The sequence below is a fragment of the Cupressus sempervirens genome, chromosome 8 (genome assembly GCF_028749045.1).
Source record: "Cupressus sempervirens isolate cs-2001-9-10 chromosome 8, ASM2874904v1, whole genome shotgun sequence".
Classification (NCBI taxonomy): domain Eukaryota; kingdom Viridiplantae; phylum Streptophyta; class Pinopsida; order Cupressales; family Cupressaceae; genus Cupressus; species Cupressus sempervirens.
In genome coordinates this window covers 474,897-502,017 of record NC_143125.1, presented here as the reverse complement: position 1 = coordinate 502,017, position 27,121 = coordinate 474,897, and the positions used below count along the sequence as shown (strand labels likewise).

The 27,121-nt window shown below is 36.3% G+C and overlaps 1 protein-coding gene across 1 annotated transcript; it reads left to right on the top strand.

Annotated features, from left to right (window-relative positions):
• The first annotated feature begins 1,103 nt into the window (after window positions 1-1,103).
• LOC149541262 (uncharacterized) lies at window positions 1,104-26,899 on the top strand. Its single transcript, XM_089796565.1, has 8 exons — window positions 1,104-2,107; window positions 24,750-24,833; window positions 24,949-25,078; window positions 25,249-25,362; window positions 25,565-25,763; window positions 25,862-25,907; window positions 26,185-26,260; window positions 26,387-26,899. Exons 2-8 carry the CDS (start codon window positions 24,777-24,779, stop codon window positions 26,689-26,691), a joined length of 927 nt encoding a protein of 308 aa, XP_089652691.1. The 5' UTR covers window positions 1,104-2,107; window positions 24,750-24,776; the 3' UTR covers window positions 26,692-26,899.
• The last annotated feature ends 222 nt before the right edge of the window (window positions 26,900-27,121 follow it).

Sequence of the window (27,121 nt, the reverse complement as noted above, 5' to 3'; positions counted from 1 at the left end):
TGTGCTCAAAACTATTGGCATTGGATTCATGATTTCTTTAAGTCGTTTCGACCTGAACCTTTTTCTTGGCATATGGTTGTCTTAGGTGATTCTCCAAGGTTTCTTAGTAAATTTACCTAGATCTGGCATACTTTAAGGATGGAGATTTTTTTTACTCTATGGAAAGATAGAAATGTTGTTCTTTTCACTCATAGTTTTCTTGACATAAATATTGCTATGTACACCAAAGCATGCATTTGTAATAATGTAATGATGCAGATTCAAGTGTAAGCCAATAAGATGACTTTGGAGGTGGTCCACTTCAGGGGCTTCTCAATCATTGCGGTAATGCTCCTTGTACGATTGCTAGAGTACCTCTTGATGCTTCGGTTGATACTATGTCACCCAAGGGCCGCCGTCGGGGGCACAATTCTTTTGGCCGCCGCTCACATATGCCATGCTCGCAAGCTTCCCACCACCACTCTCCCAATGGTGGCAATGGTGGTTGGTGTTGTCGCTCGGCTTCTCTGCTTCATAGTGGCACAGAATGGTGCCCAGGCTTGGCGGCTCCCCCTCCTGGTGCTCGACGTGTTGTGTTTGGTAAATGGCCCTTTCGTCTGGAATTGGCTATTTCACCCTCGCGGGCTAATACCAAAGATGCATACCAGGTCTTCGATGATGTTGCTGACGGTTGGACTGTTCCTAGCACGCTTGCCAATCCCAGGGATGACTGGGGATATCATGATCAAGATGAACCACCCCTCTTAGCTGGCATTGCTTTGGTTGCATGAGGGTTGCTTCTTATAAATTTTTTTTTGATGAATAGTTGTTGATTCTAACTTCGGCCGGTGAACTTGTACAAGATGATCTTGTATCCCTCAACTTTTTTTTTTTGTGAATTGTAACTAAATATATTATTTATAAATAGAAAATGACTATTCATCAAAAAGTCTTTAGAGCTCTAGCTATTATTATTATTATTGTAGAATTTGGGAGAGTTGGTTAAATTAACGATGCCTTACCTCTCAAAGAAATTCAATTGTTATAATATGTTCGGGGTTATTGAATTTTTGAAAAGGTGCAAATAATCCAGAACACGACATGGAGAAAGGGACGCGTCTAGTGATAGGAGGAGAGGAAATGCAAACAGGAAACCTGGCCAGCATGGAATGGGAACACGGGCGTAATAATCAGACATGGAGCCTCAAACACGGGAATCTGATTAAAATCAATCCCTATTCCCTCGAGCATATCTATCCCGGGGAAGAACCACCCGATAACGTGTTCAGGATTCATCCTACCGGAAGGTAGTTCCAGAATTCGGGGAGAACTTTAGTTGGGCGGGAGAGAAATTGAACAAGGGAGTGCATGAATCAACATGAATCTCTCCTTTAATCGCGAGTGGTTTGGTTGATTGGTCGCGCCCCCATCCAATGCAGGGAATTACGATTATGCTTGTTTCAATGCCAACCCAATATCCATCATTGATGTATATGCTTCTTTCTAGTTCTGGTATGTGATTTTCTTTCAAAGGAAACATAGGGATTTAATACAAAAAATCAGGTTATAGAAGAGGGTAGCCGCTGGAAGCCAGCTAATAGCTCGTAAGTTTGGAGTAGCAACGAAATTCAATAGATTCAGAGTGGAAATGATGTGACAGCAGCAGTAAGATTGAGAGTGGAAAGGATGTGACAACATAAAAAAGATCGAGAGTGTAAAGAATGTATCAGCAGCAATATTTCTTTACTCTGATATAGTGAGTGTCATCCTCGGGTGGATTATGAAATGCTCTTGCAATCTACCCTAATCTCTACCTCCACAAACTAAGGAAATTGGGGCAATAGACTTGCGGGTTATTTCTGGACCTATTGTTGATGTAACTTCCAACTGTAAAAGAATCGTTCTCACAACCTTCATATTTAAATGCTTCCTTTGAGAACTCTACTTCAAATCCTCAGGCCAAGGTTCTTATCATTTTAACAAGGCACAGAAGAAGTGACTGGAAGTGATTACCTATGGTTTGAAAACCATTGATTTGTAAATTGACAGAGGCAGCGGTCTAACCTGTAGAAGATCCAGTTATATTAAGTTTCCTTGTGAGTGCTTACTATTGGTAGAAAATTGTCAGGTATGTACACATTTCTTATTTCTTCTTTCCTAAGTTACCGATGCTGGCTCTGATGTTGATGCGGATGCGGCTGGGGAATGCTGATGCATCGATGCACAATTTTTTTTGGGAATTTTGGATGCGTTTGGGTGCATCATATATATATATATATATATATAAAGAAATGCAAGAAATATTAAAAAAAAACCATTCCGTAGCATGATACTTCACCATTGATAGTTCAAATTGAAATAAGGAGAGAGTCCAACTGCAAGCGAAATGAGAAGATGAGCAAGCAAACAAAATGAGAAGATGAGCAAGTTTAGGAGCAAAAAGAAGCAAAAATAGAATTATAAAAATCAATTAACACATGCTTTTTAAATCCCTAAGTAACTGGGTGTTGAAAAAGTCACGGGTGCACCCGGATGTTGTCTAGGTGCTCTTGGAAGCATCCTGAACGCATCCACAGATGCTGGGTGTGCTTCCTGAGAGCATAGGTGCAGCATGCAAAAGCACCGGCGCATCCTGATTCCTAAGGCACCAGCATCAGCACCCTGGGTTTTTGGGAGGGACTTGGTATCTTAGCTTCTTTCAATTTTGTATAAAAATTAAAATGAAATCGCTAGACATTCCTGTGAGGATTCTTCATAGTTAAAATGGCTATGAGGATGCTTTTATTTGTGAAGAACGTTAGCAGTATTTAATATAGATTTAAGTAAATGTCAAACTCAGAGATATTCTGTAGGAACATAATGTCTAGTCCTTTTTATAAAAAAAAAAATTCCAGTTGCCTCAAAAATCTCCTAATGTCATGATTAAATGAGTTCAAGCTGGATGGTTTCTGATGTGTTCCGAGAATGAAAGATGGCTTATCTAAATTAAACGTATATGTAGAATAGAATATATAGGAATACTTATAGCTAAGAACTACGATGATGAACTATTTAGGTGGATTACAGTGGTACCGAATCGCTGTTAGGTTTCCTTAACAAGTATATTTTGAAAATTAGTTATTCGCCTTGAAAAGTACTATTTTGATATATCAGTTCTATTTTTTGTCCAAATCTGGTTTTTTTCTGCAGTCTGTTGTAGCATGTTCTTTTAAGAACCTTATACTGAAAACAAACTTGATGGGTTACTTATAACTCTGAAGTAAATGTTAAACATTCAATTGAAGTTCCTTTATTATAATTTTAAAGGGGTGTACAGTGTATGTGCCTCCACTCAAAAAGATTTTAGCGGAGTCAGGTCTTCTTGCTTTTATAATTTCTGAACGTACATGACACATTGAATATGTTATCCTTTACACCACTTGTTTGTGGATTACTCAGTAATCAATGGCTGCTCAACAAAATGTTTAAATATTATTATGATGTAACCTGGAATGTCATTATATCCTTCTCCAAGACAAATTTTAAAGAAATCAAAATCGTTATATTGTTTATTTGTGCACATTAGTTAGCCTTATTCATACTCTCTCTCCAATAATTGAAACTAGGAAAGGGATAAAACAATTGTATCTACCTTATTTAGCTGAGCCTTGTAGAAGTGGAATGAGACATGTCAATTACATTATTTACCGTACATAACCTAAATATATTAGCCTATAGGTTTACTCAGAACAAATGATAGCAATCACAAAATATGCCAGCACTATTATACTATCCAATGGGATTTCACGCCAAAATGGTTGCCACTGCATTTAACAGATACAGTATGATAATGTCTAGAGCACGACTTTTTTCAGCACACGGAAGGTCTATAATCTTACAATATTTCAATGCGACTCATAAATAGAGGTTAATAACTTAAAAACCATCAAATTAGGCAGCTTGGTGAGTTGCAAAAGTAGGCCGCGTGTTTCCAAACTTTCATGAATGTTCTCTCATAGGAAAGGTGAGCTAACCGCCCTGTTGCTAATAGTTCCCTTCCACCTTCAGATTTCAGTACTGTTATGCTACAATTCTGGCATGCCAGTTGGCATTAACTGGATGCTTCTATATTGACTTAGACTAAGATGGGCTCTGACCTGTGCTTATTTTTAGAGTAATTTGTTCAAATTTATGAAAAGAAGGAAAACTAGTTATCTTCAGTGCTAGCCCTTATAGCATTCCATCTCAAAAAATGGTATGAGTAATATGCACTTGTTTATACAAAGCTCAATTGATACAATCAGACATCTTGGCTGTTGGAGTAAAACTGGACACACTTACCATTGATATTTTCTTGTTTATACAAAGCCCAACTGATACAATCAGACATTTTGGCTGCTGCAGTAAAACTTGACACACTTCCCTGTTGATAGGATATTGTGAAAAAACCACACCTTAGTATCACAAGGTAATATTCGTGCATCAATACGTTTTTAGTCATTTTACCTGGCTGTACTGAAGTTGCAATGCTTTTAGATAGATTATAGTCATTATATGCATTCTGTACTAATATTAAACACTTTCCATATCATAGAATAGTTTTGTCCTATATTTTAATCAGTGAATGGTTTTGAAAACGTGATGAAGGGCCACACCACCCTTACCAACTCATAACCAAGAATGCAACAATATGGAGGCAAGAGAGATAAAATGTTTCCCAAGAAATTTTATTATACTTGAAAATCCTTACAACACCCACAAGATGATATCACAGATATGACTTCTTCAAAAAGAAGTTTACAAATTCTTCAACATAAGAGAAATCCCAAATAAGAGTCTTCACACCAAGAGCTTCACCAAGAACTTCTACTTGAAGAGCTAACATCTTTAGAGCTTTCACACCTTGAAGTCTTCGCACCTTCCAGCTTGATTAGAAATGCTCATATGCATTGCTTAAATAGGCACTTACTAATTTATCCACAACCTTCTAGAATTCTACCTACACAATATCCACAACCTTCTACAATATCCACAACTTTCTAGAATTCCACCTAAATACAACTAAGCACCACCACGTGGCCCAATTAGAAAATTACATTTCCTTTATGGATCACAACAAATATTAAATGCATGATTTAAGGAACTTTCCAAAAGCTTCTAAGATTCACCTTGATGTAAATGATTAATAAACACCCACTCATTGCTATTACACCTCAGTTTCAATCCTCCAAAACCACAACCTCTGTACCCATTATCGTACTCCTTCACCACCTTTTTGCCATCTCCAAACACCGTATTAAAACCTGATGATTAATGACCATCCTTTTCTCATTGATAAGACCAAGCCATATTCACACACACACCGAGCAATATCATAAATGCTTCGGCTTCCTTTCACCCCGCTCTGCCTATCATGGGTAACACATTCTGTTGATATCGGCTTCCATGCAAAACTTAGCTACTTTTGACTATTGGCTAGGTCAAGACCTAGCCAATCAATCAAGGCTTTAAAGACTTAAGAAAACTGATTCTTAATGATTCTTATGCCTCTCAACTGTTCCATTAAACCGACTCCCCAAATCACCATGTTATCGGCTTTTTTGCTTGATTAAAACAATAAGCACCGATTATGTATCAGTTTCTTTTAGCTTCTACTAACAAAAATAGATCACATTTCAACGATCAGGCCCTCTCAAACAATACCCAATCTCCCCTTATTGAATACTGATCTCTTCTAAAGAGAACCAGGGTCCCATCTTTTTCCAACACAGTGGGTCACGTTTCATCTACTGGCTATCAGCTGTTAAGAAACCCGGCTTCTTCTCCATTGAAGCTTGGACTGCTTTGTTACTAACCATAGTGTGGCCCTTCATATCACCAAGAGCTGTTATTGGCTAGTTTGGAAAATTGAATGCCGTGCTTGACAAAAACAAGAATCAAAGAATCAAAAACTAATCAAGAATATCAGTCAGCACACTAATCAAGAATCAATAAGGAGAGCAAAGCTGAGACTTTATTAACAAAAACACAGATTTCTATTACATGCTGCAGACTACAAAAGTATGGCTCTCTGGCTGCCGCTAGAGAGCCATGTGAATTCCTTTTCAATTCACTCTCTCTTTTCCACTATCCTCTCAATCCCTTATCGATCCTCTCTGCCTCTAATGAGAGATTGTAGGTAGTTATTTTAACTACCCATCTACCCGATATTCAATGCCTCTTTAAGCATTACAATGCAAATCTACATTTCTTGTCTTTAATACATTTATCATGCCAATTGTAAGCACTTGTAACCATTTTGTTACATGGACCCATTTTAATACAATGATCATACCAAATCTTAACGACTTAGCTATTACAATATCATTCATCTTGTCATAAATTTGGAGAGACGAGGTGTTCCCCCACCACACCTACACACCTCGATTAATGGAATGACAACTATTTTTCTTATTTTTCTATTTGTGCCACCTATGCACCTTGAAAATAGAAATTTCTCTTTTCTCCCTTTTTTTCCATTTTCTCTTTTTAAAATTATTTCTCCTCTAATTTCGTCACTTTCTCTCTCCTCCATAAATTTTTTATTTAATTTTAAAATTTTTACATTCAACATGCCCCCCCTTTATTTTGGATGCAAGATGCTCCTGCATTAGACTCCCTAGGTCCGAAAAGATGTTCTAATAATTGGAAGAACATCTTTCGGGATTCAACACATAAATCCCAAACTGGTTCTTCACATATATGTCCTCCAAATCTTCGACTTGCACACTCTTTCCCTTGTTTTTCTTCTTCTCCTTCACATCCACCACAGGTGTTCCATAGGTCTGCTTCCCATGCTGATTTCCAATCTTCTCAAAATCTGCCAACTCAACTCGACTGCCAATACTCAGGTTTCTCCTACCGAGCGCTTCATTCTACAAAGGAATCAAGGAAAACTTCCTACCACCTTTCTCAATAGTAAACACATTCCTAACACAATCATGCATAGCTCTGCAATCATACTGCCAAGGTCTACCAAGTAACACATGACAACTATTCATATCTACAATATCACACAATACTTGATCCTTATACTGCCCAATTTGGAAATCAACAAGGCATTGCTCCCTCACTTCCAAAGCATGCTCACCTTGCAACCAGCCAATCCTATAAGGACAAGGATGTCTCAATCTCTTCAAACCAAGTTTTTGAACCATCTCCTCAGCAACAAGGTTATCAGTACTACCACCATCTATAATCACCTTGCAGATTTTTCCACTAGACTTACAACAAGTTTTGAACAAATTAGTCTTTTGACAAGAATCCAATGTCCTCTTACCCATTAGTACTCGCCGAGCCAACAAACTTTCTCCTTCCTTAGGCTGACTTTCCTGGACTTCAACCTCATTCACAACAGTAGCTGTCCTACCAGTAGAACATTCAAAAGATCTATGCCCTTCTTGACCACACTTGAAACAATTACCTCTGAATACACCTCCACCTATCCTTCTTCTTTATTCAATAGGTTTTGGTTCACCTTCTGCTTTTGGTTTAGCTTGTACCGAACTATCCCGCTTCTCCTTCCCTCGGGAACTACCTTGATTCTTCCTCTTTAGCTTCTCCTTTGCTCTCAAAGCATACTGATAAGCATCCTCAACTGAGGAAATATGCAACATACCAACCTCATCCTGAATATTGAATCTCAAACCATTAATGTACTGTGCTACCTTCTCCTTTGATAATTCTCTATGCCAGACCGAATAGTCAACTTGTAGAACTCCTCGGTCTAATCCTTCACAGTCATATCCTTTTGTTTCAGATTCTGCAACCTCTTAAACAATTCAAGTTCATAATCAAGAGGAATGAACTTAGCCTTCAACTTAGTCACCATCAATTTCCATCTAGTGATCTTCATTTCACCTTCCTCTTCTCTGTCTCTTTGCAGTTCCTTCCACCAAAGAGCAGCATGCCCCTTCAACTTAGTTTGTGCCAACCTTACTCTCAGTGGATCTTCAATACCCTCAAGCTCAAAGTAGTCCTCTAATTCACCAATCCAATCAATCAGGTCTTTAGGATTCAAAGTACTTGAAAAATTAGAAACCTCCATCTTATGCTTCAGCTTCAACTGAGATCCAGGTTGAGCAAACTGACTAGCCTTAATTCCATTAGGTCTCTCCTCACGATCACTTCTATCCTCACTAGCAGCTTCAAAGTCTTCGGCAACTTCATCATAACTGCCTTCAGTACCCACATGCCTAGGTACACCACCCAAAGCACTTACAATTTCAGCAATCATGTCACTCTTCATCAATGCAATCTCTAATTTGAGCTTTGCTCTTATCTTTTCTAAGATCCTTTCTTCCATAGCTTCACTAAGGTCATCATTTTCCTTAGGGTCCAATCTTCTTGGAGGCATCTTCCAAAAATTTTAGCAAACCCTAAGCAATAAATCCACCAATCTGAAAGATCAATTAGCCACAAGATCAACCTTCTTTGCAAATCCTGGTGTAAACTGCCTCACGTTCAACGATCTGTCCACACACTCAGGAACTCCCGCTTTGATACCACTTGATGAAGGGCCACACCACCCTTACCAACTCATAACGAAGAATGCAACAATATGGAGGCAAGAGAGATAAAATACTTCCCAAGAAATTTTATTATACTTGAAAATCCTTACAACACCCACAAGATGATATCATAGATATGACTTCTTCAAAAAGAAGTTTACAAATTCTTCAACATAAGAGAAATCCCAAATAAGAGTCTTCACACCAAGAGCTTCACCAAGAACTTCTACTTGAAGAGCTACACCTTTAGAGCTTTCACACCTTGAAGTCTTCGCACCTTCTAGCTTGATTAGAAATGCTCATATGCATTGCTTAAATAGGCACTTACCAATATATCCACAACCTTCTAGAATTCTACCTACACAATATCCACAACCTTCTACAATATCCACAACTTTCTAGAATTTCACCTAAATACAACTAAGCACCACCACGTGGCCCAATTAGAAAATTACATTTCCTTTATGGATCACAACAAATATTAAATGCACGATTTAAGGAACTTTCCAAAAGCTTCTAAGATTCACCTACACACCTCGATTAATGGAATGACAACTATTTTTTTAATTTTTCTATTTGTGCCACCTATGCACCTTGAAAATAGAAATTTCTCTTTTCTCCCTTTTTTCCCATTTTCTCTTTTTTTAATTATTTCTCCTCTAATTTTGTCACTTTCTCTCTCCTCCATAATTTAAAAAAAATAAAAAAAATAAATTTTACATTCAACATGCCACCCCCCTTATTTTGGATGCAAGATGCTCCTGCATCAAAACAACTGTCTTGTTAATTATTTTGTTGTACATGTTATCTTATAATTGTTTGACTGTACAAATTAAATTGTTTTAACAAATTGTCTTTTGTTAAGCATCGCACATGGAAAAGAAAACAAATAAACAATATAACGATAACTTCAAGAGAACTTGATACGCCTAGTATCATAGGTGAAGAAATAGGGGTACATGCGTATATGTAAACATTACACATGGTTAAAGTATAACCTTGAACTTAATTTTCTTGATGTTATAGTGGATATTCAGGAATGTCACCTGATTTGCTCAGGCGAGTGTATGACAACGAAGAACTGTTTGGGACGATGGTAACCCACAAGGTTTTGTGTTAGTTACAGCAAACAAATTAGAAAATAGAACTACATATCGTTAGTGAGAGTGGTTCAAGGGCCTTGATCCAGTGGATAGACGTATGTCGGCAACTTGGAAGGTGAAGGATACCTCCAGTGTGCGGTTGCCTTGGACATAGTTATGTGGCAATCATTCATTTATCATCACATTATAAAATTACTAAACTTAGTAAGTGAATGATTCTTAGGAGACACCTATACTCGACTGGATGCCTGAAAGCTGAGAGGAGGTATAGGACTTACAGATACTCTTGGTAGTCTACATTTGGCCGTAAGCCCAAAATCCAAGGAAGGGTGTAGAACTTACTTTTAACTTGCTAAGAGTGCAGATTTTATTTTTAACTTGCTAAGAACCTTGGCATAATCTTGGGTAGACTGAAATTTCTGGCAAGTCACTCTAGACCCAGAGGATCGTAGAGAGTGTAAGTCTCTGATCAAAGTGTTAAGTACTTTTTGTTCCTAGGAGAACCCATACCGGAAGGATTTGTTACTATGTGTTCTGTCCTGTATGGATAGAGGTTGGGTTTGGATCACCCCTTTTATTTGCCTAGGACAAAAGAGCCTAGATGGCTAAATTTTAATATTGTCCCGGATGGACTATCTTAAATATATTTCCTCTGTAATCAATGACTAGCTTCAAAAGAGAGAACAAAAAAAAAACTTATGCATTTTTTTTGATCGGTAAGAGGTCGAAGCAAGATTAATTATTATTATTATTGTTATGTGTTGTGATTATTATTTGTTGAGATCGAGTAGACTCAAACTCAAGACCTCCCAGATAAGAAGCTCACAATTTACCGTTATGTTGTAGGCTCTTGCCTAAAAATTACCTTTGCATTTTGAGCCAAATGATATGATTGATTTTCTTTGGTTATCTGTTATTTTATATTTAAGGATAGGATGGTCCTTACATGAATATCATATCTTTTTCTTATGTTGTTTGTTATCTATTTATGAGGCTTGTAAAATAAGTTTTGTGCTTGTGATCTTGGGGGCATGTTCTTTGAGGCCGCTGCAGTGTTTAAATTTTGAATATGCTTGTGACAGGAAATTTTAGATGTATAAAAGCTGAAAGCTCTCAGATTCTATGATTAAAAGACTAATTATATAGTGTTTTAGATTTTTGTATGCTTTCAAAAGTTCTATTCAACCCAGAAAGCTATCTTGTGGTTCACATCGTCAATTCTTTGAAGATCAAAGTTTGGTGCATGTCCTTAAAGTGTCAGTGGCATATGTGATGGAAAATTATAGTAATCACCGAGTCAGTGACTGTTGAATCCTAAATGTTGGATTTATGCATTTAATAGGGTAAAGGAGCCGTAAAGGGGAAATTATACTAAAAGGGAAAATGTGGCAGATAACTGTCATTATAAGTTTGGTTCTTTCCCATTATGTTACAGTTAACAGTCAAAACACCAAATGTTTGTTTCAAATCAAATCTGAAAAGAGTAAAAGGAGTGGGGCAATTAAGATTTGAAATTTCAAGTGTTGTGATGTCATTCCAAATCAAGGGAAAGACTATCTTTTAGTTATAAAGTTATAAGCACTAGTTCAAACAGCTTTCAGACTATTCTGTTCATTTGTAAAAGACCACAACTCTATTTTCTTAACAATTTGAAGCCATGAAGCAGAGACCTTGCATGTTAATAAGCTAAACCATTTTGATTAATCAAAAGTCAAGGGAGCTCCAAGATACAAGCTAATCCGACTAGCACAGAATCTAGATGTCAAAGGGAAAAAAAGAAAGGAAGCAGTTGGTGCAATCTCTTGAATTGCTGTTAGGATACATGGTTAATAAATCTCATAACTGTTGTAAAATGGGCAGCTATGTAGCTGTGACTGGTAGAAATCTGGCGGGCAGGGGTTTCCAAAGATTGCTTGTCCTCAAAAAATCAGAGTTAGGATGCACCAGGAGCTACTAGGATCCCAAATCAATCTTGGAAATACAATGAATCTTGCAGTGTATTTCATTAACTGGCTATTTTTTTTCTCTTACTAGATTTTTACATTTAATAGGGTAAAGGAGCCATAAAGGGGAAATTATACTAAAAGGGAAAATGTGGCAGATAACTGTCATCATAAGTTTGGTTATTTCCCATCATGTTACAATTAACAGTCAAAACACCAAATGTTGGTTCCAAATCAAATCTAAGAAGAGTAAAAGGAGTGGGGCAATTAAGATTTGAAATTTCAAGTGTTGTGATGTCATTCCAAATTAAGGGAAAGACTATCTTTTAGTTATAAAGTTATAAACACTAGTTCAAACAGCTTTCAGACTGTTCTGTTCATTTGTAAAAGATCACAACTCTATTTTCTTAACAATTTGAAGCTGTGAAGCAGAGACCTTGCATGCTAATAAGCTAAACCATTTTGATTAATCAAAAGTTAAGGGAGCTCCAAGATACAAGCTAATCCGACTAGCACAGATTCTAGATGTTAAAGGGAAAAAAGAAAGGAAGCAGTCGGTGCAATCTCGAGTTGCTGTTAGGATACATGGTTAATAAATCTCATAGCTGTTGTAAAATGGGCAGCTATGTAGCTGTGACTGGTAGAAATTTGGCGTGTGGGGGTTTCCAAAGATTGCTTAGGATGCACCAGGAGCTACTAGGATCCCAAATCAATCTTGGAAATACAATGAATCTTGCAGTGTATTTCTTTAACTGGCTATTTTTTTTCTCTTACTGAACAAGTTTGCCTTTCTTGTCTTTAAATAGTTTTTCTTGACCACCTTTTTTCGCTTTGCAAAAATTCTCGAGTCATACCCAGCCCAGATAAAGGTTTTGTCCGAGTAATTTCTAACTTTCCGACGAATTGTGCTTAATGAATCTCTATTTCACTATTCAATTTTTGTTGCGCTACTTCATGTAATTAGGAACGGAAAACTCTACACCAAGTGGTGCTTCTCTTGTTCACTTGGTAATGTTTGGCTCTGTACTAAACTGATGTTCCTGGAAAGTAGTTGTCAGTATACCTGTGTCTACCAGACTACCAATATAGTCCTTCAATGTCATATAGTTGATACTATTCTCTGAAGTATGAGGACAGTTTATTGTCCTTTATTTTTCTAGCTCATGAACATGTATTTCTTAGTGACACTCATCAACATTCCAAGTGTTGGCCCATTAAGATAAATTTTCTCTCCTTAAAGGAAAGAAACCAAAAGACATCTTGAAACCCAATTCTTCCAACTTCACCTTACAAGCATCAAACAAAAGGTCATTGTCAATAAACTTTTCTTGTAATTCCTTTCTTATATCCTTACCCTCGTTCAATGTATTTTTCAAGTCATTTTGTTCTGGTCTTAGCTTTGTGTACATTTCTTCATGTATATCTGTCTTACAAGCATCCCATGAGCATCCATCTATATCCATCTTTTGTTGTTATTCTTCAACCATATTGTTGCATTCCTTCGTCTTTTCATCTTTTACTTGAATACATAACTTCTCATGGTTCTCACTCAATACTCTTAATCGAATAAATTAATTCTTTAGAATTGCGATGGTGCTTTTCATGGTTCCTTTACTTTGTATGAGAAAATCTTATTCACTTTCCCTAATTTTGCTTGGTGTTACTATGCCTTATTCTTCAGCCTTATGATATTGTTTAATCATGATCAAATTTGTGTGAAGTATGGCTTCCATTTGATTTTTATTACATCATAATTTACCATTTAATATTCATTACCCAAACAATGTGGTAGGCAAATTTCAGATCAGCTACCGATTGTGTAAATACTAAAAGCCAATATGATATTTTCTACCAATTCTTGCCTTCCTCCCCTCTTGATCAAAATGTAGAACATAGGAGCATTACACTTTACACTATGAATGGTATCATTTGCCTTGGAATAGTGATGAATGCTAATCTCTTCTCCTCTCCCAAAATAACAAAAAATATTTTCACTCCCAATAGAGTCCTTTTATAGTATGTGGTAGGAATATGTTCTTATTATGATCCAATAAAACAATTTCCCTCTTTTGTACGAACTCATATGCACTAGCTAAGTATTGTTGAGAGTCACTAAGGGCCTGTTTGGCCGTTGGAATTTGCAATTATAGCATTGGTTTCATATTTGGAATTTGTCAGATTCTGGATATATAATTCGGAATTGGGTTTTGGAAAAATAATTAGACCCATTTGGTTTATCAAAAATTTGATGGGGAAGTTTTTTTCTACATTTGGTCCTACAAAATTAAATTGGAATTTCTTTCCCAGTTATTTCTGTTGAACCCCAAGAAAGGCTGAGATCACCATTGGAAGTGTTCGGATCCCTGGTACACTTGACTGTAAAGAGACTAGTACACAATAAGGAGTGGACAATCTTTTTCAAAGATTGTCGTCATTATAGAACTCTCAACACTTGCTATGGGCCAACGCCTTTTCTATGATCATGTACATTTCTTCTGTGCATCAAATTTATAGATACTCTTCTTCTGCGCATCAATTTATAGATACTCTTCTTCTGCGCATCAAATTCTCTTCCTTTTATTTCTAACTTATACTTTTTCTGATATATATATATATATTTTTTTTATTGCACATTCACTACCTGTTTTCTTCACTTACTAACTTCTTTCTTTCACATCTTTGTTCATATATCTTTCACTATTTGGATTATACTCTCCTCAAATCTTCCATGAATATGATTTTAAACTCCTTTGGGAGATTTGCTATAAAACTTATATTCTCTGTTGATCTCTAAGTCTATGTTGTCGATTAGTGTCCAAACACTTAGTCATTTACTAGGCAAGATTACAAGGTCATCACTGCGACCGAGTTATCTAGTAAAGGCCAAGCATACAATGCTTATATCGAGTAGGATAGTGATTGCCGAGAATTTGGTAGCGATCAAGAAGACGTACGAGTTGAACAATATAGTTGGAGTTGAGCAATATAGTTGAGACCGAGCATGTTGACAAGTTATTAAATGTTGAGCAAATAGGATTATGGAAGCTAAGTAACAACATGGAGAAATAAACATGATTGAGTGTCAGAGCATTCAAGTGCCAAGTAGTTCAGTCTTGACATATAAGTTTGTAATGGCAGAAACACATAAGTAAACCATTTTGGCCGACTTTTCTATATTATTTAATATTTGTAGAGCTAGCTAAGGAGTTGATCACGCACCATTTCAAAAGGTAATGATCCCAAGGCATGCAATTCAACCAATCAGAAAATGGGATAGAAATGGAAAAAGATGATGAAGTGTAAGCCATTGATCCAAATCTAGGACCTTCACAAAACATCTATTTAAGGAGGATTCTAACCCTAGAATTGTGTGTATGGAGAGAAGGACAAGTATCCTTATGTGCATGTGAAGGAAAAAGACCAAGTTTGAAAGCAGAGCAAACATAGAGCAATCAAAGCAATGAAGGACTGAACAGAGTTATTAGATTAGGAGATTAGATCAGAGGTAAAACAAAGAGGAGACCCAAGATCAGCTTATAGAGCAAACCGAGGGTCAGGTATTCAATCAGTTATTGTTAATTGAGACAGGGTAAATCTCTTAAGAGAGGAGTCTTAACAAATCTATGTAAACCTCCTAACATAGTCCTTACTTCATTGTGAGTGTAAAATCCTTTAACAAGGTGAGACCTAATAGTCTCTTAAGCCTTTAACAGGGCAGGCCCCTCACAGGGTAGATCATATCTTATGATCAAGCATTGTAACCTTAACAGGTTAACTTTATTGTTGAAACATTGAAGATTTGTGGGTTTCATCCCCACCCCAGTTTTACCTTCATCTTGAAGTGTTTCTGGGTGACTAAATCATTGTGTTATGTGTTGAACTTTTTATGGATGTGATGTATTTCATTTATGTATCAACATTTCAATTTTAATGGTAGATCTATTACAAGAGGATTAGGTGTGGATTTATGAAATTGTTTTTGGAGACGAAAAGTTTAAGATCCTGATTCATCCCCCCCTCTCATCCCCCCCTCTCAGTATCTTGTTTCCCATATACTCATTCCAACATTCTCTAAATTAAATCTGAAATAATCTCTCTTTTATATAGCCTTCTAGAGCTGGTGCATACCTCTGATATACTTTTCTCAACAATCATCATAACTCATTTCTCATTTCTTCTTATATCTACTTGCTTTCTATGAAAGTGGCATCCTTTCAAATAAGCATAACTCTTAACTGAACGACACCCTTTCATTTCTAAACAAATCTTTTATGCTTAGTAAGATAAATCGCAGCACTTAATACACTGATTCTTCTTTTAAACAAAATATATGTTTGTATTGTTTTGCCTTTCTTCATAAAGTTGCCTCTTTTTATATCTATATTTGCCATGAATTTCCTTTAATCAATTGGGCTTTTGATTAGTGAATGCTCTTGATATTTATGATATGAATTCCATTTTGCTGTTGCTACTTCTGTGATGTGTTTGCAACTTTGCTGTTATTGTGAGTTTCCATCTTATAATGTTTCAATATATTGGGGTTTCAATCGCACTTTTTGATAGTATAACTTTGTTATAATTTCCATTAAAAATGATTATTTTCTTTGTGCAGTCTCCTTAGATTTTGTTTATATATGTTGACTTTAAAACGTCTGACGCCATCTGTGCATAGATATCTGATGAGCCCCTTTCTAAGCATATCTCACAATCATAGCTTGGTACACATGTATTCAGATGACTTCCGGTTCAATCTGAGTTGTTGATAAAATGATATCCTTCTATAATCCAAATACATATAACTGTTGTTTTATGAATCGGGCTTTCTTCCCCTTTTTTAATGAATATCTGAAATCGCTGTATCATCACATTCTTGGTCAAGACATTGATGACTCAGCAAATTCAATGAATAAGCAGCTGCAATGCACTCTTCAAACTCATGTGATATACATCTTTCTTGAAAATATATATATGTGCGATACAAATCTTGGTGCATTTCTTTCTTATATTGACTTCAAACTTCCAATTGTTGTTTGCCAAATACAATTCATCATCTTCTTACTATATGTGATTCATGTCCCCTGTTTTTAATGTTTTGCTTCAAATAAAATAATCATTATCGCTGTAGACTTAGCTGTCTACAAAGTTAATTTAGTTGTATGCTCTGATAATGCAAACTATTTGTTATATACTCCATCGCAGCTTCTTAAAGATGCCGTCTTCATGAAAGGATATTGCCTTCTTGCTTATGACATGGTTTTATCGGTGTCTGAAGTTTGCTGTTGTCATTTTGTTTCCATGGTTCGACTTACAAAGAAATTAACAAACTTGTATCCTCCGACAGCAGTTTGGATAGCTTTCATTTAATTTGGAATTATAATTGCTGTTTAAAATCATTTGTTCAATATACATGTACATGCTTAGTCTTATTTTGTCACTATCACAAATTAGTCAAAACCTCGGCGCACCCGGTGCAGGTGCGTCACGCACCCGAGTACCCCCACCGGGAGTTTTTCTGCTGCCGCACCCCCGCTGCACCGGTCAAGCACCCGGGGGGGACGCAGTGCTTGGGTACTTCCAGGGTGCTTGGGTGCGCGGATGCTTCCTGGGTGCTCGTGAGGTGCTTCCTGGGTGCTTCTCGAGTGCTTGCAGGGTGCTTCCTGGGTGCTTGCGGGGTGCTTCTTGGGTGCTTCCCGGGTGCTTCATGGGTACTCACTTTGATATGGCTATGATACATTATTATTATTTCATTGTTTCATGCTATTCAGCTCATTGTCATCATGAGCATCTTTATGATATATGATATTCATAGAATCATATTTGAAGAATGAATTTTGAATCTTGCATCTTGAACTAAGTTGATTTGTTAAATGGTCATTAGTAATGGTTATGAAGTTTCAAGTTTCAAGTTTGAACTTATGGTTTGTGAATCACATTTCAATTTTCTCTTTTCATTGTATTCAACTATATTTGGTATGTTAATGTTATATAATATATTGAAGTATCATTTCATAATTAGCATTTTCAGTCATATATATTATATATATACTATGCAACTCCCTCCCTCCACTCCCCCTCCTCCCCTACCCCCCCACCCCCCCTCCGCTCCCCCATCGCCGCACCCCCGCCATCCCCCCGCCATCCCCAAATTGAGGCTTTTTTTTTCCCGCACCCGAAACTCGTCCCGATGTCCCTCCGCACCGCTGCACCCCCGCGCTGGGGTAACACTGCAAATTAGTCTCTTCTTCATCATTTTTGAATCTTTCAAACTGTCATCTTCATTGTACTATGTTTGTTGTATACTTTGAAAGTGATTTATATTATAATACTTTATTAAATCACTACTTTGGTCTTCATAGCTCTTTGCTTGTGACAATATGTCAACTGTTTATTTATCCAAATGGTGATACTTTTGTTAAGACTGCTTCACATTTATATCTTTGTTACTTCAATATGTACTAGTAGTCACTTACTGCTGATTGAACTTCTCAGTGTTGTCTTTCTCAAATAGGATATTTGATAGACTTATTTGTATTACAAAATATGATGCTCTTCACAAGTGTGAAATAGTCTGAAATAATCTCGATGAAATTTTTTCTTCTCATTACTTTCTTCTTATTGAATCTGTATACTCTTCCTTTCTTTAGTCCCTAAGAATTTTGTTTAGTCTATATGTACTTCTTTCACACTTTATTTAACTTAACATCCCTCACATACATCTCTTTTAATGGATGCATACACAGATTTATTTTTATTAGGCCTTTACTATATTTTACTATGCATCTCATCATCTCATGTCTGTATCAATGAACTTCTTCGTACCTTTGGCATCAATTACAATAATTTCATCAATCTCTCCCTTTGCCATTGATGACAATACTTCTTTTCCGAGCAATTCTCCATCAATGAGCTCATCATCACAAAGATCAGCAAGTGTCTTAGCCCACCACTATGCCAGAGAGGAGAATGACCAACATTAGTATCAGGAGATGCTTGGTGATCAGGTTCCTCATCAGAAGAATCTGGATCAAACTCAGGCGAAGCACCTACAAATTGAGGTGATCTTGCAGGAGAAGCCGGAGGTGTTTGTACAGGGATCACCGGTATAACTGGAGCTACTGTAGCCCTTCCATCAGGTGGACCTAATGGAAGCTGAACTCCCAAATCATGAGCCTTCATAGGCTGGTCTGCTGGATCAGGAATAGGAGAAACAGGCATGAATGGTCATCGTTGCTTATCAAAGATTACATCACGACTGTAGATGAGACAAGATGTCTCAACATCGATTAGGCAGTAGGCTTTGTGAAGACTACTGTATCCAACAAGCATGAGTTTCTGACTCTTGGCATCCAACTTGGTGCATGATGCATTAGGGATCCAAACAAAAGCAAGGGAGCCAAAAACCTTCAGGTGACTGATTTTGGGCTTGCGACCTGACTGGGCCTCTTCTGGAGTTTTACCTTTGACCACCACTATGGGTGACCGGTTCAACAGATAAGCTACAGTGTTAATTGGTTCTGCTCAAAACTTCTTTAGAACATGTCTGTGTTCGAGCATGGATTGAGTCATCTCGGTGATTGTCCGATTCTGATGTTCAACTACACTGTTCTATTGTGGCGTGTGGTTAACTGGCGTTTGATGCCATGTGTATCCAAGAAACTAGAGAAAACATTAGAACAAAATTCTCCCCCATTGTCTGATTTAAGAGTAATAATTGATTTCCCAGACTCTTTTTCAACTAAAGGTTTAAACTTCTGAAATACATGAAATGCATCTGATTTCTTTTTAAGGAAATACACCCACATTTTTCTACTGAAATCATCAACAAACAACAAAAAAATACCTGGAATGAAGAATAGAAGGAGTGGCCATAGGGCCGCGGATATCAACATGAACAAGCTGAAGTACCTGAGAAGCTCACTATGAATTGTCACTGGTGAAATGTGTGCAATGTTGCTTCCCAGCGTGACATGCATCACAAATTCCAAGCTGTTGAGTCTGAATCTCTGGCAATCCAAGAACAATCTCATCCCGAGCAAGCTGTGAGAGATAATGCACATTTAAGTGCCCATATCGCTGATGCCAAAGTATGCTGACAGAAGACCATCGAGCAGCCATAGCTAAGTCTTGAGAATCACTAGAATCAGTAGGTCTGAAAAGACTATGATCCTCAAGACTCACTGCAACAGTAGACTGAGTCACCCGATCAGTGATGGTGCATTGATGTGAACTGAAGGTGACATCCAAGTGTGGAGAATGTCGCAGCAACTGACTGCCTGAGAGTAGATTTAGTTCCATCCCTAGAACATAGTACACATCGAGGAATATGAGATTCCTCCCAGCAGACTGAATCTGAATGTTGCTATTGCCGACAATTGTGTACTCTTCTCCGCCACCAAAAATAAAAGAGTCTAAATAAGGTTAGTAGTTAGTAAACTAGTCTCTACGGTGAGTGAAATGACGAGAGGCACCTGAATCAATGTACCAAGCAGACAACTTCACATGATCTGCAGGTCTTTTAGCCATGAAGGTGTAAAAGGCAAACTCCATCTGCTTAATGTGCTTTGCACTGTTCTCTTTGGGCTGCGAACTTGATTGCTTAGATTGTGCAGCTATGCGTTTCCGACATTCAACCTTCATGTGTCCAAACTTGTGGTAGTAGTTCCATTGAATGTTTTTCATTCGGGAACCTTCTGATGCTAGAGCAAAAAAATTCCGCTGAGATGGCTGCTGAAACTTGCCTTTATCCTTCTAAAAGGATTTTGTAGCAAAGGCTTGCTCTGTGGAGGTGGAGGTGGAGCTGCTACCGAACTATTGTTTCCACCAATCTTGCGGAAGTAGAAGTGTGCAGAGATTAGTGAACTTCAAATCAACACCAGAAGACGTGATGTTAGAGTCTCGATAAAATGCTCATAGGACTTTGGTAAACTCTGAAGAGTGATAACCACAATATCCTCTTCCTCCATCTTGCGGCCGATAGCAAGTAATTGATCATGAATTTCCTGAATCTGATTCAGGTGTACCTGGAGTGAGGTGTGCTCATCCATGACAATAGAAAATATAGTGTTCTTCAGAAAGAAAGCTCTGCTTTTGTCAGATGTCTCATGAAGACCTTTGAGATGTGTCTAGATCTTGGCAGCTATCTTGCCGGATGGCATCTGAGAAAGCTGATCATTAGCCACAGATAATTTGAGAAGCATCACTGCCTCTTGATTATTCAGATCCCATGTATCTTGATCAGGACTAGGAAAAGTCGAACGCTTTGTGATACCCATGACAAGTTGATCGGTGTTCCGATATTCAAAAATTGTGATGACCTGAAGAGAGTAACCCAAGTTTGCAGACTTGGAGCTGCGATTTTCAGTCATGCCCAAAATTGCTATTTTTCTCTTGCTTGTGATTTTCTGATCTTCCAACAAAAAAACGGAACCCTAAAACAGCAATCAAAAAGGAATTTCTCAAGGCAGAAAACCCTTGGTAGGTTGTAAAGAAAAAAACTTGGAAATAATTTCGAAAATTTAGAGTAGATAATTTTGAAAGAAATTATAAAATTTTCAAAAAAATTTGAAGTATTGTCTCTTATACCATATTACAAAGTAAATGGTAAAATACTTGCTTGTTATTAATAGAGACTGAAAGGTCATTATATACAAAAGAATAAAATGATGTTTCTTTAGGAAACGATCGTAAAGAATAGAAACATTCTATTCTAACAGAGAAAGCTCAAAAAGCGAAAGCTAACTAAAGCTAACTAGATATTTACAATAGATTGCCATTAAATAATAATAGATGATTATCTATTATCGTAATAGTCACTTACTGCTGATTGAACTTGTCATTTGTTTGTGTTTCTCTAATATTTATCTTACAAAATATGACACTCTTCACAAGTCAGAAATAGTATGAAATAATCTCCTTGAAATTTTTCTTCTTATTAGTTTCTTTTTATTGAATCTTTATACTCTTTCTTTCTCTAGTGCCAAAGATTTTTGTTTAGTCTACATGTACTTCTTTCACACTTTATTTAACTTACCATCTCTCACATACATCACTATTAATGTACTCATACGCAGACTTACTGTTATTGGGCCTTAACTATATTTTACCATGCATCTCATCATCTCATGTCTGTGACAAGATCTAACAACATTGTTATCAATGACAATTTCTTCTTCATACATTTGACATCAATGACAATAATTTCATCAGTTGTAATTGGTGTTTGTTACGAAACAATATGCTCTGATCGACCCAAGTACTATAAAAATTATGCTGAATATATTTTTAGCATTAAAATTCTGGACCTGAAAAAGAATAAGAAAGATTGTCTTGATCATGTTGAATAAGGCCTTACAATATCATGATCTTCTGCTCTGTCATTTCATTTTTACCAATTATTGTTGACAATGAATACAAACTCTCGATTGCCATTGTCAAAATTTAGAATGATAGGAAAATGTTGTATCCTCTAATCATGATGAAAATATTAAGATCCCACTCCTTTTTGCAAACATTATTTTGATTTTGTGTAAAAGGATCTAGGTGTGGTTTACTGCGGGTCACACTTTTCACTTTTTCTCTATGCCTAGAGTACTTTCTATGATAACAAAAATGTTGAAATTATATAACAAAAAGTAAATCCCCACAGTTATCATCCTTTTCATGCTTTGAATCGTACTGGTATGAATGATTGGAATGCTTCTCTTCATCAGGCTTCAAATACAAGGTTACTATCTCCATATGTTCTTTAAGCATGATGAAGTGACAACTTGGTGAATGCATCCATTGTTGCATGGTGTTTGTATTGGCTTCTCCTAGATTTGCCGTGTGCAAACTAGAGGTCTCCTCATGATTACAATTGAATCCATCAACAGACTCATTAGAACAAGGGAGTTCAAATGTTCCCTAGTCAACATCCATGTAGTCAATGTGTATCATTATGGAGTTGTTTTCATAATCTTGCAACTCCTTGTCATGGGGGTCAATTGTAGCTTCACAATATTATCATATGGCCCAATAGTTTCCATATATGGAAAATCATTGTTATATGGTTCAACTTTGTCCATACTAGAAAATTGGGTGAATTTTCTTTGGTTATATCTGTCATCATGGATACGTCTTTAACACATTGTATCGACTTTTTTTCTCCTTCGGTTTAGCAACTTCCCATGGTTCTAATTTTGACTTATCTTCTAATGATTCTTTTGGAGTGTGCTCCTCCTTCTTGGTCCCTTTTTCTTATGTATCCATATATATCTCTTTTTAGGTATAATCGTTCCCGAGTGCCTACTTTTATTCATCAAGAGGAACACTACATTGAAATCATTTGACGACCTTCAGTACTTGTTGATAATTTTGGGGCCTCAAGTTTGTACAATAATTTTTTATAGGATCCGTGCTCTCTTCCTTTCATAGGCTTTCAAATCTCTTTGATTATATTGCATCCATGATTTTAGCTTTGCACCGCAGGCTGGCAGGATTGTTGCTTTGAGACCATTTGTAATGTGAAATGTCCTTTTCATTGCTAACTTTTGCCTTAAAACTAAACCTGCAAAACTTGCCATATACTCCCAAAACTCTAGATGAGGCACTCACCCAATAACCCACCGACAAGTTTCTGTAAAATTCACAGCAATTTTTTCTTGAAAAATGCGTGAGTAAATGCAAAAAAAATCACGTTTTTTCCTTGAAAAAATCTTTCAAATTCATATAATATTGTTTTTCTTGCATGTAGTTAAAAAACACATTTTTCATTGGTAATGATCTTCACTCCCTCTTTTCTTATTTTCATCTATCATTGGGTTTTTTTGAATCTAACACCTAGTGCAGCTCATCATTGCTGCCCGTCAAACCCATTAGGGTCTCCACTCCAAATCCCCACTAGTTATTGGAATCTCTTTTCAGAACAGAAATTTGATTGCAATGAGGGGGTCTTCGAGTGAAGACCAGAATCAAGAACTTAGACAATTGAAAGTATCACTATTAAATGCCAATTAATAAAGATAAATATTAAATATTTATTTATGAATTTTCATTTAATATTTATCTTTATCAGTACCATTTTTTCATTGATCAATAATGAAGTATTGTAATATCAAATGTATTTTGTTTTACTATTAAATATTTATTTATCAATTGACATTTAATATTTATCTTTATCAGTACCATTTTGTCATTGATCACTAATGAAGCATTGTACTATCAAATGTATTTTGTTTTACATTTGTGTATTCCTCTTTGAGTTCTTTTGCATATATATAAACATAACCAAACATATTTTACCCAAGGGCAATTTTTTTCCTATACCAGCACACCTGGTTCTCATTCTTGTACTTGTTCCTATATCTGTACTACCAACTTAGCATTAAACTCTAATTTTGATTTATATATGATGCAAGTTAGTGATATGCTCAACAATTTTAGTAATATTTGTGTTTTTGAAGAGTATTTTAGGAAAAAATGTATTTTAAAATGCTGAATAAATTTGGCGAGGTGCGGATTTTTAAACTTAGTTTATTTGGTCAAGTTCCACGTCTTATAATTCTTGGGTCAGCCGAGTTTTGCAGTCTCTTAAGTTTTTTTTATTACATTACAGCCCATGACAGTTGCTAAAGTTTGAAAAACTCATTGTCATGGACTATATGATACCCAAAAAAAATTAAACAATGACAAGCACAATGAGGGAAAAATATGAAAATTCAAAGTTTGAACTTATATTTTTTTATTTCTCATTTTGAAATGTACATTCTGGAAAGGCTGAATGTAAGTTTGAAAGTTCGAAACCATGCACACTATATTACCACAAAAACTCAATTGCATCCTTGAATTCCTTTGTAGCAGTCTCAAATCACACCTTAGCTACTGACCTAGTAGCCCATTGAAGTTCTCTTCCATACAAGAAGAGGAAAACACATTTCACATCTTTATGACTTTTTGGAAAGACTCAAAAAACCCTGCATCAAATTGTACGGAAAACTTTACTCTGATTTTCTCTTGTGAATATTTAGCTTGAACTATGGTTTGGTTTACTTCCATAGCCAAAAGTTCTTCTCTAGACATTAGCATAATTTCTTTCTTTCTTTTGTTTTGTTCTGATGTGTGTGTGCTTTTCATCAAGAAATATTATTACTTTGGTAGCTGCTTTAAGGTGGTTTTGAGTAGCATGTTTTGTCATAACCCTTTGGTTTGTCATGTGTCAGCTAACCAGACGACTCATCACTTTGGCCATGGATATGACTCCTTTTAAGTTGGATATTGACGAGCTTGTAGCTGAATTTACAGAGGTGGTTTTTATCTTTGTGGATCAATGTTTTACTTTGTCTATTCCAGTTTATTTTTGACAGAACCTGATTATTATATGTTTAAATTTTATAAACTCAAAGTCTTGTTGGATTGTAGATTGAAGCAACAACTCTTGCACAAATGAAAGTTATATGGCGCAACAGGAAATTTTCATTCATCCACGAGGCCAGGCCCACTGATAAGGATTCGGCATTCTTCATGCAGACATTATATGACCGTGCAATTAGTAAGCAGCCATTCATTATCTAATTAAATGATACACATCTGTTTAGTTAAGACATTTCCCTATCATATTAGTGTCATTTCATTTATTCTGAAATGCTGTTTATATCTGCTCAACAAGTTTGGAAGCATTGTTTTGGACCCACTGATACCAACAGAAACTAATGTACACAGGTCATATGGTCTCTGGAGAATCACTTTCAAAGAGACTGGCAGGATTATATACCTTATATTGTCTCTATGAAACACAACTGTTTGAACAACCATTCAAAATTTATTTATCGCTAAGTATGCTCACGATTGAATTTTTTTTCTTTTTTAATCTGGATTCAGAATTAATTCTGTAGATTCAAAATTTACTAGTTATCCACCTACTGTTTGAAGAGAGCTTTGTACTCAGAATTTTTAACTTTCTAGCTGTGTCTTGTACTTTTCTTTCCTCATATCTGATCTAATGGCGATGTTTTTTTATGAATTTATTTAAATACAGAGGACTTGAAGAAGCTAAATGTACTTGTGATTGATGCAAAGCAGAATGGTGTTGGAGTTGCTATTGTGACAATAAAGATGATGCTGAACAAAAATATGTTTCTTTTTGGTTTTGTTGAAGTTGATGAGGAGTTGGTTTTTAAAACAGTTAATGCTATGGCAAAACAGCAACATGCGCATCTCCAAGTTGCCTCCAAGAAGTAACAAATGAAGAGGCTTATTTCTTTTATAGCTCGGTTTTGTTTCTTGTGCTCGTAAATGTGGAAATTGCTGACTGATCTGTCTTTTTCGGAATCAGGCTGTTATCAAACCTTCCAATACAAAACCATATTCACATGAATCTTGTAAGTGCCATCAGATTTCATGACCGTTGTCAAAGATTGCTGAAGATTTTTTATGGTTATAAATTTATATTATATAAAGTTATGGAAGAATTATAAACTTTTGCCAAATTCGAATATCAAGGAACAGAGGTTTAGGAAAAGTGTAAAATAATTTAATTTTACAATTAGGTAGGAGCCTGAAATTTGTGCAGGAATAGGCTCTTTTCCAGCAGAGACACTGATCTATGTGTCTTTAACTATTCATGTTGAAGCTCAAGATTTATGTTTGCAATGGCAGGGGGTGGATCTAAGACTCGACGAACTTAGGAAACTTGCTTCTGAGTACTCAAAGGCGAAAGAATCAGTTATTCAGGGTATATTTTCAAAATGATTGTTGCTTTTTAGATAATAGGCCATTTTGAAGCTCATTTGGAAAGTTAAAAGCTATTGGGCTTAGTTTTTTGTTAGGGACTTTTAACATGATGTTTGTTACTTGACAGAGACTACTGCCATGGAAGGTGTAGATGAACGATTAGATGTTGCAAAAGAAAATGGAGCAAAAGTTGGGGAGGATCTAGAGAGGATTGCTGAAATTTGGAATCAACATCGAGAGTCATTTTATGTGGAAAATAGGCTGGATGAAACCCATGCAAACAATGTTTCTGATGATTTTGTTCAAGAACTAGATGAGTTCTTGTCTGAACAACAGCCATTTAATGTAGAAAATAGGCTAGATGAAACACAAACAAAGAAAATTGCTGATGATTTTGTTCAAGAATTAGATGAGCTCTTGTCTGAAGATTAAAAGGGTCATATTTGGAGATTTCGTTTTATGCAATAAATCTCATCTCAGTTTCGAAAATAGTAAAACACTAAAATAAGGGAGTTGAAATGTAAAGAAAATATGAGCAAAAGGTGCAAGAGTTAAATGTACTTTGCTAAAGAAATTTAAAGGCAATCATGTACCATATGATGATGTATACATGAGTGTTTTCAGTGTTCCCCCATTTTTAGCCCGCATGTACGTTTATTAGCATTCTTTTTTCAATTTGTTTTACGGTTAAAAGGGTAACATGTGCCAGAGTCAGTTCTAGAAAGTTTGAAATTGAATCTTGTCTCCTGAATATTTGAGCTCTTGGACAAGATAGTGGATGCAAATATTTAAAGAAGATGAGAAAATTCGAGAAAAATGTTGCCGCTACCATATTTTCTTTGTTCGAGTGTTCTTTTGCCAC